The sequence below is a fragment of the Phyllostomus hastatus genome, unplaced genomic scaffold, assembly GCF_019186645.2.
Source record: "Phyllostomus hastatus isolate PE091 unplaced genomic scaffold, TTU_PhHast_1.1 phas_scaffold_12, whole genome shotgun sequence".
NCBI lineage: Eukaryota > Metazoa > Chordata > Mammalia > Chiroptera > Phyllostomidae > Phyllostomus > Phyllostomus hastatus.
Window position 1 is genome coordinate 12,974,353 of NW_025334007.1, and position 16,627 is coordinate 12,990,979.

The following is a 16,627-nucleotide window of genomic DNA, read 5'->3' on the forward strand; positions in this document are numbered from 1 at the left end:
TTTTGTCCAGCCCTGTATAGTTGGATGCATACAGTATGTAACCATTTCATACTGGCATTTTTTTCACTAAACTTAAGTCCTTGGAGATTGAACCAAATTGTGTGTATTACTAGTTATTTCCTTTTTATCACTGAGTGGTATTCTATGGTATATCTCTGCCATCGATTAACTGTTCATTCATTGAAGAAAATTTTGGTTAGTTTTTTTTTCTCAGTTTTTGACTATTAGGTGTAAAGCTGCTATAAATATTAATATACAGGTTTTTGTGTAAACAAAAGTTTTTGTTTCTCTGACACAAATATCCAAGAGTATAATATCTGGTTATATGTTAATCACATGTTTAGTTTTATGAGAATCTACCTCTTTTCCAGTGTGGTTTACCATTTTACTTTCCTGCCAGCTGTGTATGAGTGATCACCGGATCTCTGTATCCATATTTCTGCTCTTTCCATGGTTCTTTCTTCCTTCTGATGCTTCATGATTCCTTTTTTCATCATATTCTTACTGATACAAGTTTTCCTTTAAACTTTCTTTAAGATTAAATCTTCTGGGAACAGAATCTTTCAGTTTTCCTTTGTGTGAGAGTGTCTTTATTTCTTCTTCTTTACTAAGGGATAGTTTCACCCAGTATAAAATTTATGGATGAGAAGTCTTGTACTATAGCCTACAAATACTTTTTTATTTATATAAATGTCAGGAAAAGCAGAAACCAGCCTTGAAAGCAGGACTGAGTCCATGTGTTACACAACTTTATTGGGAAATGACAGTGGCCAAGATACTACCTCTTCATCCTTCCCACTTTTGATAAGTGTGAAATGATATATATTATAAGTGGCACTGTTTAATCTAGATTTAGCAACATCCTTAATACAAGTCAGTGGTAGCTCTTTTTAATTTTTTTTTATTTTGAAATAATATTAAATTCATGTGTAGCTATAAGAAATTATACAGAGATCCCATTTATGCATTACCTATTTTCCCCAATGATAACATCTTGCAAAACTATAGTAAAATACCACAACCAGAATGCTGACATGGATTAAATATACATTTGTGTATGTATGTGTGTACTTAGTTCTATGCAGTTTTATTCCATGAGTCGGTGTATCTGTCCACCATCACAGTCATGATACAGAACACTTCCATCATCACCCCAAGGACCCTTCTTATTGTCTTTTTATAATCACAACCACCTGCCTCTGGTCACCCTCCCCTTCTACCCTGCCTCTTCCAAACCCTTGGGAAGTGGTGAACTGAAGTTCCTTTCTATAATTTTGTCACTTGAATATTGTTATTTGAATGAAATAAAATGAAATACATAATCTTTTAGGCATGACATTTTTTTTTTACTAAACATAATTTCTTGGAGAGTCATACCAATTGTGGCATGTATCAATCAATAGTTTCTTCCTTTTTATTGTTGAGTACTATTCCATGGTATGGATGTACAACTGTTTGTTGTATCTGTTCACCCATTGAAGGACATCTGAAATATTTCTAATTTTTTAGTTATTACAAGTTAAATTCTATGACCAGTCATGTACTGGCTTTTTGTATAAACATTAAGTTTATATTTCTTTGAGATGAATGCCTAAGAGGACAGTTCTGGGTCATATGGTAATTATGTTTAAGTTTTATTAGAAACTGCTAAATATTTTTTCAGAGGCGCTATACCATTTTACTTTCAACTCATAATATATGTGATACAATTTCTCTGTATGCATATTCTCCTCTTTCTAGTATTCTTTCTTTCTTCTTCATGCTCAAAGATCCATTCTTTCATCATAACCTTTCTATCTGAGCACTTTCCTTTAACCTTTCTTTAAAGGTAAGCCATCTGCAAGGGACAAGTTCTTTTAGTTTTCCTTCCTGTGAAAATGTCTTTCTTTATTTTCCATATATTAATGAAGGATAGTTTCACTATGTATAGAATTAACAGCTAAGAGTTCTTTTCTTAAGCACTTGAAAAATGTTCTTCCTGTAGGTATGCAAGAAATAGCAGGAAACAGCCAGGAAAACAAATGTGAGGCAATGAATCGCTCAACTTCATTTATAAATGGCAGTGGCCAATGTTGTTCCTCTTTACCTATCTGCCTCCCACTTGGTGAGTTTCTAGTGATAAATATTACAAGTAGCACTATTTAATCTAGATGCATCCACATCCTTAGTGCAAGCTAGTGGTAGCTCATTTTTTAAATTAAACTTTAATTTTGAAAAATCACAGGCATAGCAGCATGGAACAGATTGACAGCTATAAAATGGAAGGGGCTGCTGGGGTTGAAAGGAGGTGAAGGGATTAGTCAAAGAACATATATGCATGACCCATAGACATGGACTATGGTGTGGGTATTGCCTGAGGGAGGAGATACTGTGTGGAGGGGGTAGAGGGGGCAAAATTGGGCTGTGTGGAGGGCTGAAAGGGGTAAAATTGGGACAACTGTAATAGGATAAATGATAAAATAGTGTTTTAAAATTAAAATTTTATTTTGAAATAAGTTTAAGTTCATATGTATTATAAGAAAGAATATAAAGAGATCCTTTTATACTTTACCCTTTTCTCTGAATGATAACATTTTCCATAACTACAGTAAAATATTACAACCAGGGTATTGACATTGATATTGTACAATGCATAGATGTTCTTGAGATACCCCGTTTTACTTATAGTAACTTGTGTGCATTTATTTCTTTTTAATTTTACCAAATGAATAGGTTTGCTATCCACAACTACAGTCAAAATACAGAACATTTCCATCCCCATACAAATGTGTCACTTTGCCACATCCACCTCTTTCAGGTTACCCTTTCCTTCCCCACTGAACATTCCCTAAACCCTGGCAAACTGATTTCTTCAAGAATATTATATAAAGGGAATCTTATGGTATGTAACCTTTGAGGATTTTTTTTTAACTCAGCACCATCCCATGAAGATCCATCCCGATTGTTGCTTGTATCAGTACTTCATTTTTATGCTGAATAGTTTTCCATGTCTTTGCTGCAAGAGTGTTTTTGATCATTCACCCATTGAAGGACATTTCTTTTTTTCCCCTCCACGTTTTGGTGTTAGAAGTAAAGCTGCTGTGAACATTCATGTACTGTTTTTATAAATATAAGCTTTAATTTCTCTGTCATGAGTGCCAAAAGTGCAATTGTTGAGTGTTATGGTTATAGCATGTTAATTTTATAAGAAGCTGCTAAACAGTTTTCCAGAGAGGCTGTACTATTTTTCATTTTCACAGGCAATGTATGAATGATCCAGTGTCTCTTCATCCTTATTTCTGTTCTTCCCATTGTTCTTTCTTCCTTCCTGATGCTCTAGATTTTATTCTTTCATCAAATCCTTTCTGTTTGAAGGTTTTCCTTTAGCTTTTCTGTATGGGTAAGTCAGCTGAGGACAGTCTTTCAGTTTTGCTTTGTTTCAGATTGTCTTTATTTCACCCATTTCCTAGAAGACAGTTATGCCTCATATAGAATTCACAGTTGAGAGTTATTTTCTTTCAGAAGGTTAATGGTACATGCTTACTGAAGTTCCAAAAAATGAAGAAACTAGATTGGAAATTTACCCACTTTCATTGGGAAATGACAGTGACCTAGGTACTCACTCTTCAACTCACACTCTCCAGCCTAACGTTGGTGAGTTTGAAATGATACACATGTCAAGTAGCACTGCTTTATTTAGATGCATTGACATCCTTAATGTGAGTCAGTGGTAGCTGTTTTTAAATTCAACTTTCAATTTTTTTGTAATTTAAGACACACATACTATTGTAAGAAACAATACAGGGAGAACCCATTTATGATTTACTCATTCTTCCAAACAATAACATCTTACAAAACTATAATAGGATATCATAATCATGATATTGACATGGCTACAATCCACAGATTTTACTGAAATTTCTCCAGTTTAATTCTATTGATTAGTGTGTATGTGTTGAAGTCTATTTGATTTTGTCACATGAGTAAGTTTGATGTTCACCACCACAGTCAAGATACAAAACATTTCCATTCCCATACAGATGCCTCACTTTGCACTTTCATTACTACACCTACCTCAGCATAACTCCCTGGATATTTATCTGACTTGTTGCGTGCATCAGTAGTTCCTTCTTTTTTTTTTTATTGTTGAAGACTGTTCCGTGGTTTGTGTTTTGGATCACTGTTGAAGAACATCTGGATTACTTCCAGTTTCCAGTTTTACAAGTAAAATTGCTATGACCATTCATGTACAGGTTTTTGTGTACACATAAGTTTCTATTTCTCTTAGATAAATGCCCAAGAGTGCAGATGCTTGGTTGTATGGTAATAGCATGTGTAGTGTTATGTAAAACCACCCACGGTTTTCCAGAGAGGCTTACCCTTTTACTTTTTGCCAGTGATATGTGAGTTAGCCAGTTTCTCCATATGCATATCTCTGCTGCTGTCATTGTTCTTTCTTCTCTCTGATGCTCCAACATTTCTTCTTTCATCATTCTTTTCTGATAGGAGATATTCCTCTAGCCATTCTCAAGTGTAAACTGCCTAATGATGTATACTTTTAGCTTTCTTTCATGTGAGAATGTCTTTATTTCCCTTTTATTATTTTTAACAGTTTGAGTGCTCATTAATTTTTCAGCTTTATTGAGGGATAATTGACAAAATTGTAATATATTTAAAGTGTACAATGTGATGATTTGATAGACATGTACATTGTGAAAGGATTCTCAACATTGGGTTGATTAACACATCCATCACTTCATATATTTACCTTTTTATGTTTTGTGCTGAGAATGCCTAAGTTCTAGTCTCTAAGCAAATTTCAGTTATACAGTACAGCATTATCAACTATAGTCACCATGTTATACACCCTCAGACTTCAGTTCATTTTATAACTGATAGTTTGCACCCTTTTATCAGCCTCCCTATTTTTCTGTCTTCCCAGCCCCTGGCAGCCACCACTCTACTCTCTGTTTCTATGAGTTCGACTTTCTTTTTAGATTCCACATATGTGATACTATACAGTATTTGTCTTTGTCTGGCTTATTTAACTTGGCATTATGCCCTCCAGGTCCATCCATGTTGTCCCAGATTTGCTTTGTTCTTGAAGGATAGTTTCACCTGATATGGAATTCATCACTGAAATTTGTTTCTCTGATCGCTTCTCGGCCTTTTGGCTAAGATCAAGTGAAATTTGTCTCTCTGTATTTGAAAATATTTTATTTATAGAAATGTTGGTGAAACCAACTTGGTAAAGAGCCCCCAGACAACAAATTGTCCACTTTTATTGGAAAAAAAGAACAGTAGCCAAACTTTTCCTCACTATGTTGCTGCATTCATCCCAGTTTTGGTGGGTTAGAAATGAAATGATACTTATGGCAGGTAGCATATTTAATGTAGATTTATCAACATCCTTAGTGCCAAGACAGTGGTAGCTTTTTCTAATTAAAGTGTTTATTTTTAGAAAGATTTAGCAGCATATGCAGTTGTAGTAAATGATACAGAGAAATTCTTTGTTCCCATTACCCAAATTTCCCCAATGGTAAGAATTTATAAAATGGTAGAAAATTATCACAACCAAAATAAATGACATACCATCCAGATATTATTGAGATGTCCCTAGTTACACTTGTGTTGATGTGTGTGTTTAGTTCTATACAATTTTCTCATATGTCCTCTACCACAGGCAAGCCCCCAGTTTCATCACCACCATGACTCATATTGCTCTTCATAAGCACATCCACCTCCCTCTGGTTGGCATTCCCCCTCACTCCCATTTCCTGCCATGTCTCTAGCTGCTGGTAACAACAAAGCTGTTCTCCAGATCTGTAATTTGACCCTTCAGCATTGTTATGTAGATGGATCCTGTGGCATTTGAGACTGGCTTCTTTCCCTCAGTGTAATTCCCTGGAGACCATTCATGTTGTTGTGTATATCACTCATTCCTTGTTTTTTATTGCTTAGTAGTATTTCATGGTATGGAAGTTCCATGGTGTGTGTATTCATTCACCTGTTTAAAACCTCTGGGTTTCCTGTTTTGGGCTGTTATGGGTAAAGATGCCACAAATATTCGTAATAGTTTTTAATCTTGCTTTATTTCATTCTTGCACACAATTTTCATTTCTCTGTGATGAATGCCCAAGACTGCAATTTCTGGTCCTTTGGTAATTGTGTCCTTAGTTTTTGAGAAGAAACTGACAAATTGCTTTCCACTTTGGCTGTATCATTTTCCATTCCCACCAGCAATGTATGAGTGATCTAGTTTCTCTGCATCCATATTTCTGCTCTTTTCATTGTTCTTTGTCCTTCTTGATGCTCCATAATTTTTCTATTATATCCTTTCTGTTTGAAGATTTTCCTTTAGCCATTTTTAAGCTTGAATCAGTTAGTGAAAAATACTTTTGGTTTCCTTTTGTCTGTAATTATCTTTATTTTTGCTTCACCACTGAAGGACAGTTTCATTGGATATAGAATATGAGATTGAGAGTCTTTCCTTACAGCATTTGAAAAATGTTCTCCTTCTAGAAATGGTCAAAGCAGAAACCAACCAGAGAGAGAACATTCAGATGATGAGTAATGCACCACTACTGGGAAATAACAATGGTCAAGATCGTCCACGTGTCGTCATGCATTGTAATGTTGGTGAGTTTGGAATGATACATATTACAAATAGCACTGTTTAATTTAGATTTATTAACATACTTAATGTGAAACTAGTGGTAGCTTTTACTAATAAAAACTAATTAAAATTAATTAATTTTAAATTAATAGTTTTATTTTGAGAAAAATTTAACTGCACATGTAGTTGTAATAAACAATACAGAACCCTGGCTGGTGTGGCTCAGTGGGTCGAGTGCCCTCCAGCGAACCAAAGGGTTGCCAGTTTGATTCCCAGTCAGGGCACATGCCTGGCTTGCAGGCCAAGTCCCCAGTAGGGGGTGCATGAGAGGCAACCACACATTGATGTTTCTCTCTCTCCCTTCCCCTCTCTCTAAAAATAAGTAAATTAAAAAAAAAACCAATACAGAGAGATCTTGTGTATACCTTACCCAGTTTCCCCTCTGATAACATCTTGTAAAACTACAGTAAAATATCACAACCATGATAGAGACATTGATGGAGTTCACAGATTTTATTTAGATGTTCTTAGTTTTATTTGTATTTTTATGCGTGTTTATGTTTGTGCATGTACATATATTCAGTTTTATATAATTTTCATGACATGAGTAGCTTTCCATATCCTCCATTAGAGTCCGTATTCAGAATATTTCCATCACCACATGGATCTCACCTATTGCCCATTCACCTTTCACCCTTCCCCCTCCTACCTGTACCCGACCCTGCCCTTGCCCTTGGCAACCACTAATCTGCTTTCTTTCTTTATAATTTTGTCATTTAAAAGGTTTATATAAATAAACATACATAGTATGTAAGCCTTTGGGCTTGCCTTTTCTTCATTCAGCATAATTTCCTGGAGATTCATCTAAATTGCTGTGAATATCAGTAGTTCTTTTTTATTGCTGAATACTATTCCATGGTATGGCTGTATTATAGTTTGTTTATCTGTTCACTGGTTGAAGGACATCTGGGCTGTTTCCAGTTTGGCTATCAGGAGTAAAGCTTCTGTGGATACTTGTGTACAGGTTTTTGTGTGAACATCAATTTTTCATTTCTCTGGGATAATGCCCAAGAGCACAGTGGCTGGGTCTTATGATAATGGTAAGTAGAGTTTTGTAAAATATTGTCTGTCTTCCAGTGTAGCTGTACTGTTTTACATTCCCACCAGCCAGGTTTGAGTAATCAAGTTTCTCTGCTCTTTCTATTTTTTTCTTTTTTTTCTCATGCTTCAAGGTTCTTTCCATCATTATATCTTTTTTATTTGAAGATTTTCCTTTAGCCATTTTTAAGGATACATCAGCCAGTGACATTTTTTAAGTTTTCCTTTGTCTGCAGATGTTTTTATTTCTCCTTCATTCCTGAAAGATAGTTTTTCCTTATATAAAAATTACTGTCGAGAATCTGTCTTTCAGCACTTTAAAATGTTTTACTTAGCAAAATGTTGTCCAAACAGACTCTAACACAGAAGTGAGGTCTGAGACAGTGATTTCTGCAACTTCAACAGTGGAAAATGGCAGTGCACAAGATACAAAATCTTTCGTCATCACTCCTAGTTATGGTAAGCTCAAAATAATACATATAAGTAGCACTCTTTAATCTAGTTTCATTGATATTCTTAATATTGTTAGTGATAGTTTTTTAAAAGTTAAAATTTTCACTTTGAGATATTTCAGAATCACATGTAGGTGCAAGAAATAATACAGACAGGTCTTGTGTAACCTTTACCTAATTTTTGCCAATAATAATATTTTGCAAAAATATACTAAAATATCACAACTAGGTTTTGACATTGATATTGTATAATCCACAGAACATTATGCCTAAGTATTTCACTTTCTTTGGAGGTGTTATAAATGGTATTATATTTTAAATTTTTGTTTATACATGTTCATTGTTAGTATATAGAAATGAACTTGAATTTTGAATGTTGATCTTATATCCTATGACCTTGCTGAGCTCAGTTTTAGAAGTCATTTGTGGTAATTCTTTGGAATTTTCTTTTTTAAGTATATTTCATTGACTATGCTATTACAGTTGTCCCATTTTTTCTCCCCTTTATCCCCCCTCTGCCCTGCACCCTGCCACCTTCCAGCATTCCTCTCCCTTAGTTCATGCCCATGGGTTGTACATATAAGTTCTTTGGCTTCTCCATTTCCTATACTATTCTTAACCTTTACCTTTCTATTTTTTGCCTACCACTTAGGCTTCTTATTCCCTGTACCTTTTTCCCCCATTCTTCCCCTGCCCTTCCCCACTGATAACCCTCCATGTGATCTCCATTTCTGTGATTCTGTTCCTGTTCCAGTTGTTTGCTTATTTTATTTTTTTTTTTAGGTTTGGTTGTTGATAGTTGTGAGTTTGTTGTCATTTTACTGTTCATAGTTTTGATTTTCTTCTTTTTCTTAGATAAGTCCCTTTAACATTTCATACAGTAAAGGCTTGATGATGATGAACTCCTTTAACTTGACCTTATCTGAGAAGCACTTTACCTGCCTTTTCATTCTAAATGAAAGCTTTGCTGGATAGAGCAATGTTGGATGTAGGTCCTTGCCTTTCATGACTTGGAATACTTCTTTCCAACCCCTTCTTGCCTGTAAGGTCTCTTTTGATAAATTAGCTGACAGTCTTATGGGAACTCCTTTGTAGGTAACTGTCTCCTTTTCTCTTGCTGCTTTTAAGAGTCTCTCCTTATCTTTCATCTTGGGTAATGTAATTATGTGCCTTGGTATGTGTTTCCTTGGGTCCAACTTTTTTGGGACTCTTTGGGCTTCCTGGACTTCCTGGAAGTTTATTTCCTTTGCCAGATTGGGGAAGTTCTCCTTCATTATTTGTTCAAATAACTTTTCCACTTGCTGCTCTTCCTCTTCTTCTTCTGGTATTCCTATAATTCGGATGTTGGAACGTTTAAAGATGTCCTGGAGGTTCCTAAGCCTCTCATTTTTTTTGAATTCTTGTTTCTTCATTCTTTTCTGATTGGATGTTTCTTTCTTCCTTCTGGTCCACTCCACTGATTTGAATCCCAGTTTCCTTCCCATCACTATTGGTTCCCTGTACATTTTCCTTTACTTCACTTAGCATAGCCTTTATTTTTTCATCTAATTTGTGACCAAATTCAACCAATTCTGTGAGCATCCTGATTACCAATGTTTTGAACTGTGCATCTGATAGGTTGGCTATCTTTTCATTGCTTAGTTGTATTTTTTCTGGAGCTTTGATTTGTTCTTTCATTTGGGCCATTATTTTTTTGTCTTGATGCTCCTGTTCCGTAGTGAGGGGTGGAGCCTTAGGTGTTTACCTGGGTGGGGCAACCCATGTTGCTGGGTTGTGACACTGTATGTGGGACAGGGGTCTGAGAAGGAACAATGACGGTTGCTCCACTCTCTGCTGGATTTCAGTTACTTCCCCTGCTACAAATTGGGCCCTTCTGGTGCTGATTCCCGGGTGGGTGGGTTTGTGCATGTTCTAGGACCCTGTTGGTCTCTCCAATGAACTCTCCTGTGAGGTTGGAGGTTGCTCCTGGCTTGTCAACCCCCACAGGTGTTTTCAGTTGGTGTTTTGAGGCTTTATTTCCCTATGCTGGGACCCTGGGTTGCATGGTCTGTCCTGCTTCCCAGTTTCACCTGCTTTATCTGTGCAAATGTGGGTCCGCCTGGTCCACCAGCCACCTTGTGCACCGCACCCCTCCACAATCCGCTGCCTCACTGGGTCTGCCAGCTGCTGCCTTGCGCTCCCGGGGTTGCCAGCCACTGCTTTGCCCCAACCCTTCTCCACCCGGGCTCAGGACTCTGCCTCTCCTACCGGTCTGGATGAATATATCTACTTTAATTCCTTGGTTGTTGGACTTCCATACAGTTCAATTTTCTGTTGGTACTGGTTGTTTTGTGTTTCTAAATTGTTGTTGTCCTTATTTTGCTTGTGCAAGGAGACACAATGTATCTACCTACACCTCCGTCCTGGCTGGAAGTCCATTGGTTGAGATTTGACATTTGTAATTCTGGAGAAATTGTTAATTTTCCCAAGGTATTAAGTTTATGCATGTAAACTGGTTTGTAGTATTCTCTATTATCCTTTTAATGGCTGCTGAATCTTTAGTGATATCCTATTATTAATCTTTTTTGAGACATCCCTTTTTGCTTCATTGATTTCCCATTGTTTTCATATTTTCTGTTTTATTGATTTCTGCTCTTTATTGTTTCATCCTTTTACTTATTTTGGGTTTATTTTACTCTTCTTAGTTTTTGGTTTAGGAACTTAGATTATAGATTTGAGATCTCTCTTTTCTAATGTAAGTATTTAGTGCTGTAAGTTTCACTTTCAGTATTGCTTTAGTTGCATACCGTGTATTTTGATGTGTTATATTGTCATTAAGTATTTTTTAGTTTAAAAAATTTATTATATTTTTTCATTACCATTTAGTTCCCTTATACTCTGTCGTCCCCCCCGCAATCACCACACTGTTGTCCATGTCCTTGAGTCCTTTTTCCTTTTTGCTTAGTGCCTCTATCCCCTTACCTTGCCACTGCCCTTAACTGTCATCCTGCTCTCCATCTACAAGTCTGCCTCTATTTTGCTTGTTAGATCAGTTTCTTCATTAAATTCCACATATAAGTGAGATTATATGGTATTTGTCTTTCTCTGACTGGATTATTTCACTTAGCATAATGTTCTCCAGATCCATCCATCCTGTTGCAAAGGGTGAATTTTCTTTTTTATGGCCAAGTAGTATTCCATTGTGTGAATGTCCCATAGTTGTTTTATCCACTCATCTACTGATGGACATTTGGGCTGCTTCCATATTTTGACGATTGTAAATAAGGCTGCAATGAACATAGGGGTGCTTATGTTCTTTTGAATTAGCATTTTGGGTTCCTTGGGATATATTTCTAGAAGTGGGATCACTGGGTCAAAAGGCAGATCCATTTTTATTTTGCAGTGTTGGTAGGAATACAGATTGGTGAAGTCATTAAGTCTTAATGGATTTTATTGCCTGGAAACTTTCTCTTTGACATATGTATTATTTAGAAGTGTGTTGTTTAATTTTCAAGTATTTGAAGATTTTCTCTTGTCTTTATATTATTGATTTGTAGTTGGATTCCATTATGGTCATAAAATATACTCTATATGATTTTGTTTCTTTCAAGTTTGTTGAGATTTTTTCTCTGGCACTAGGTGTAGTCCATTCTGGTGAATGATCCATGGACTTTCAAAAAAATGTATTTTGCTTTTATTAGGTGGGATGTTCTATGATGAGGATCTGTTGGTTGACTGTGTTCTTCAGGTCTTCTATATCCTTACTGATTTTTTTATCTTGTTTTCCATTGGTTGCTGAGAGGGGGTTGTTAAGGTCCTCCACTGTAATTATGGATTTGATTATTTCTCTTTTCAGCTCTTTCTGTTTTTGCTTCATGTGTTTTGAGACTCTTTTGTTAGGTATGTTGAGGATTATTATGTCTTCCTGGGAGATGATCCACTTATCCTTTTTTCCCTTTAGTAACTTCCTTTGCCCTGAAGTCTGCTTTATCTGCTATCAGTATAGCTACTCTGCTTTTTTTGATTAATATTTGCATAGTACATATTTTTCTATCCTTTTACTTTCAATCTATACCTATGTCACTGATTTTGTAGAGTTTCCTGTAAAGAGCGTATACTTGGGTCTTGTTTTTTATCTACTTTATCAATTGTCACCATTTAATTGATATAGTGAGGTTGTTTATATTTAAGGTACATTACTGATATCCTGGGGCTTAAGTCTGTCATTTTATTATTTTTAACTTTGTTTTCCATGTTTGTCATTCCTCTCTTTCTCTTTCTTGCCTTCCTGTGGGTTATCTGAACATTTTCTAGTATTCCATCTTGATTTATTTATGTTATTGATTGTATTGCTTTGTACAGTTTTCCTACTGGTCACTGTGGATGTTACTATATACCTCTACTGCTATTAAAATTTTACCACTTAGCATTAAATGATGAAACTTTAATCTACTCATGGTCCCTTTCCACCCTTACTTTTAATTATTATTGTTTAGGTGTCAGATGGTGTTTTTATTTTTGTTTTAGCTATCACATATGATTTATAAAATTCATGATAGTATCATATTTACCCATATTTCTGCTCTTTCTGTTTTTTATTCCTTTTTAGTGTTGAATAATATTCTATGGTATCACATTTATCACAGTTTATTTAACCATTCACCTGTTGAAGGACATCTGGGTTATTTATAGATTTTGACTCAAGAATAAAGGTGCTAAGAATACTCATGTATTAGCATGACACTCAGGTTTTTGTGTCACTGTGAGCTTTCATTTCTTTGAGATAAATGCCCAAGAAAGAATTGCTGTGCCATGTGGTAATTGCAGGTTTAGTTTTATAAGAAACTGCCAAACTGTTTTCTAGTGTGGCTGGTCTCACCTTCAGTGTATGAATGATTGAGTTTCTCTGCATGCATATTTCTCTTTATATTGTTCTTTTTCCCTTTCCAATGCTCTAAGCTTCCTTCTGTCATCATAACCATTCTGTTTGAAGATCCTTCTTTACCCATTCTTTAAGAGTAGGTCTGCTAGGGACAAACACATTTTGTTTTCTTTTGTCTGAGAATGTGTTATTTCCCCTTCATACCTGAAGAATAGTTTGCTAGATATAACATTTACAGTTGAGAGTTCTTTTCTTTCAGCACTTTTGCCTTTTGGTGTAATTGTAAAAGCAAATGGCATGGGAAATAGCAATGGAACAATGATTTCCCCAACTGTATTGAAAAATGACAATAGCCACGGTTCTTCCTTATCACCTGACTCCATCTCTTTACATATTGGTGAGTGTGAAATGACGCATATTACAAATAGTAATATTTAACCGATATTCTTCAACATTCTTGATACAAGCTAATGGAAGCTTTTTTTCATTTTCTATTTTGACTCCTGTTTTTAGGTGATATAATGATGACTAACTTTTACTGAGTGTACATTATGTGCAAGGCACTGTGCTAATCAACTGATACGCCTTTTCTTTATTAATAGTCCCCATGATGTTGGTGCTTTTATTACCCTCATTTCCAAAGTCACAGAGCTGGTGAGTGGTAGTTCTGGAACCCCAAACCAGTTTTCTCTGACTTTAAAATTTGTGTTCCTTAGTAGTCTTCTGTATTGCCTGCCAAGCCACAGTGGCAGAGATGAAGAGACACCATGTTTTCTGGCCTCCAAAGGCAAGCCTCCTTAATATTTTATAGTTTGTGTATCTATTCCTAAATAGCTGATCTCTTATTAATATCTTAGCACAGGGCTCAGAAAACTTCTTCTGTAAAGGGCTAGATAGTAACTATTTTAGGCTTTATGGGTCATCTGGTGTCTGTTTAATAAGTGCTCAACTCTGTGGCTTTAGCATAAAAACAGCCACAGATATAGGTAAATGAATGGGCATGGCTGTGTGCTAATATGACTTTTATAAAAACTGGTGGTGGGATTGGCCTGTGGATTGCAGTTTGGTGATTCTTACCCTAGAGACCCTTTTCTTTTAAATTACTTTTTTACCCATACTAGGAGAAACTTTAAAAATTGTGCTTTTTGTAATAAATGGGCACTATGATATGCTATTGTTATGTGTATAAATTGGTGAAACTTTCTGAAAGGTAATTTGTATGAAAATCCATAAAATTATTTATGCCACTTGACTCAGTAATCCCACTTCTGTCCAAATATATAACTTTAAAAAATATTTGTATTAAAATTTTGATATGAGTATGCTTTGTAGAATAATGAAAAATTAGAAACAGACAAATAAGCAACCATAAAGAATTAGTTAAGTAACTGCTGGTATATTCATGGTATGTGAAGCAGTAAAACATGGACTTCTGAGTCAGACTGCCTAGGTTCAAACCCCAACCCATGTCACCTTCAGCCACTTCTATGACCTAAATATTAGTTTCTTTATCTGTGAAGTGACAGAAACTGTAGTACCTACTTCACAGAATTGGGAGGATCATATAGGATAATTCATTTAAAGCTCCTGACACAATTCCCAGAGTGTAAGTGCAACATAAATGCCACCTATCAGGAAAATCATGATGATAGGGATGCAGAGTTGGAAATATAAAACAAAAGAAAATGGAAAAATGCTCAAAATATAGTATTAACAGAAAAATCAGGATTCAAACTATATATAAAGTATGATTTCAATTTTGTGTTTAAAAACGGAGTAGAAAAATAATAGAAGACATTAGCAGAAGATTAATGGTTCAGAGTACCTGTCTTATAGACAGACAGACTTAGCTATTAAAATTGGCTCTATAGCCCTGGCTGGTATGGCTCAGTTGGTTAGAGCATTGACCCATAAACCAAAAACGCATAGGTTCAATTCCCAGTCAGGGCACATGCATAGGTTGTGGGTTCAGTGCCTGGTCTGGGCATGTAGAGAGGCAACCAATTGGTGTTTCTCTCTCACATCGATGTTTTTCTCTCTCTTTCTTTCCCTTCCTTTCCTTCTCTGTAGAGTCAATAATCATGTCCTTGGCTGAGGATAAAAAAAACTGGCTCTATACCCAGCAGTGTGATCTTGTTCAAATAACTTAAGTTCTCTAGGCCTTAATTTCCTCACATACTAAGTGGCATTAAGTTGTTAGGATGATGAAACTGAGCTTATAGATGAAAAATATCTAGCATAAGTGCCTTTTATATAGTAGATATGCTACCTATTTTCAAGTTTTCTTAAACGTACTCACCCATACTTTCCAAATCATCTTCAGGAAACATATACTTACTTGGTAATATAGCTCTGAGAGTATAGCTCTTGGTAATATAGCTCTTAAGAGTATCAAAGGGAGCGATGAAATCTCAGAACAACATGTTTACATGTGTATCTGTAGCCTAAGAATTGAATTTATTGAAGACAACAGATTAGTTAAAGTATAATAAACTCAAGACTTTATTATAAAAGATGAAAAATGCTAACAATTATACAGATAGAATTGAATAACTCATTTAAGGAAAAGGACAGATAAGTATAGGGAAAAAATTCACCCAAGTACAAACTTGTGAATTAGAAATCAGTTAGGTTAAGTTTCTTGGGCACTTTTCATGGTAGCCTTGCCTGAAAAAAAATAAGGATTTTATTTGTTCCCTATATTTTTAAAGGATATCTTGGTAATCCAGAAAGAAATGTCATAATTCTTAAGATGCATTTGATGAACGCACAAAGAAAGCCTGAACCTAAGCATGCAGCCCGCTACTTGGCTCGTGTTTTGTTCTCCAAGGAAGTCCTGGTTTGCAGCTCAGTAGGTACCAATCCATACCAAGCAAATCTTAGAAACCGCCAACCCCTAGATCCAAACAAGTTGGCTGCGATAAGAGGTATGTAAAGGTGTTATGGAATCTTGTTTTATCACCATTTGGTCATTTGATAGATGTTATTAGTAGTTGAAGAAATAATGATGAAGTGTTGGTAAATCTTAGAACTGTTCATTTTTTCACCTGTCTGAGCCAGATTATACAATTTAATAGTATGTAATGGGTAACAACTTCTAAATAATAAAACTTGTCAATAGACTGGTGGGATAAAATAGGCTTTATTAATTATAGTTTCTATGTTTAGCACTAAGTCAGTTCTTCAGTGCTGAAACTTGGTACTAAAAAGCAAAGAAAAGGCCAAAAAAATGACTAGGGGAAAATAAAACACATTTCAGTGCTAGAAACTAGCAACACAGAGGTAGAATCTCATGATTAATCCACTTAGTCTCCCGCCTTCCAGAAATGTGTATTAGGGTCCTAGAACTCATAGGCACTGAGGATATAAGGATAAGTATTTCTGCCTTCAAGGAGTTCACAGTTTGGAAAGGGGTAAGGTGAGGGAAACAATCAATTCCAATCCAATATGGTAATGCTGTGGAAGCTCTGAGAGCAGAGCAACTACTTTGAGGGCATCAGGGAAGGCTTACTAAGGGCAAGGCATTTGAGCTGGATTTGGAAGGATTCCTTACCTAGGTAAAGAAAATAGGAAGGGTATTCTAGGCAGAGAGAATAGCTTATGGGGAAAATAGACATGTAA

At 35.7% G+C, this 16,627-nt stretch overlaps 1 protein-coding gene across 1 annotated transcript in view; it reads left to right on the plus strand.

Moving 5' to 3' along the window:
* The window catches only part of BEND2 (BEN domain containing 2), a 42,938-nt gene that overhangs the window by 14,525 nt on the left and 11,786 nt on the right, over positions 1–16,627 (plus strand). The window contains 4 exon segments of the mRNA XM_045855866.1: positions 6,502–6,618; positions 8,048–8,152; positions 13,266–13,403; positions 15,718–15,933. Of these exon segments, the coding sequence (XP_045711822.1) occupies positions 6,502–6,618; positions 8,048–8,152; positions 13,266–13,403; positions 15,718–15,933 (576 nt within the window).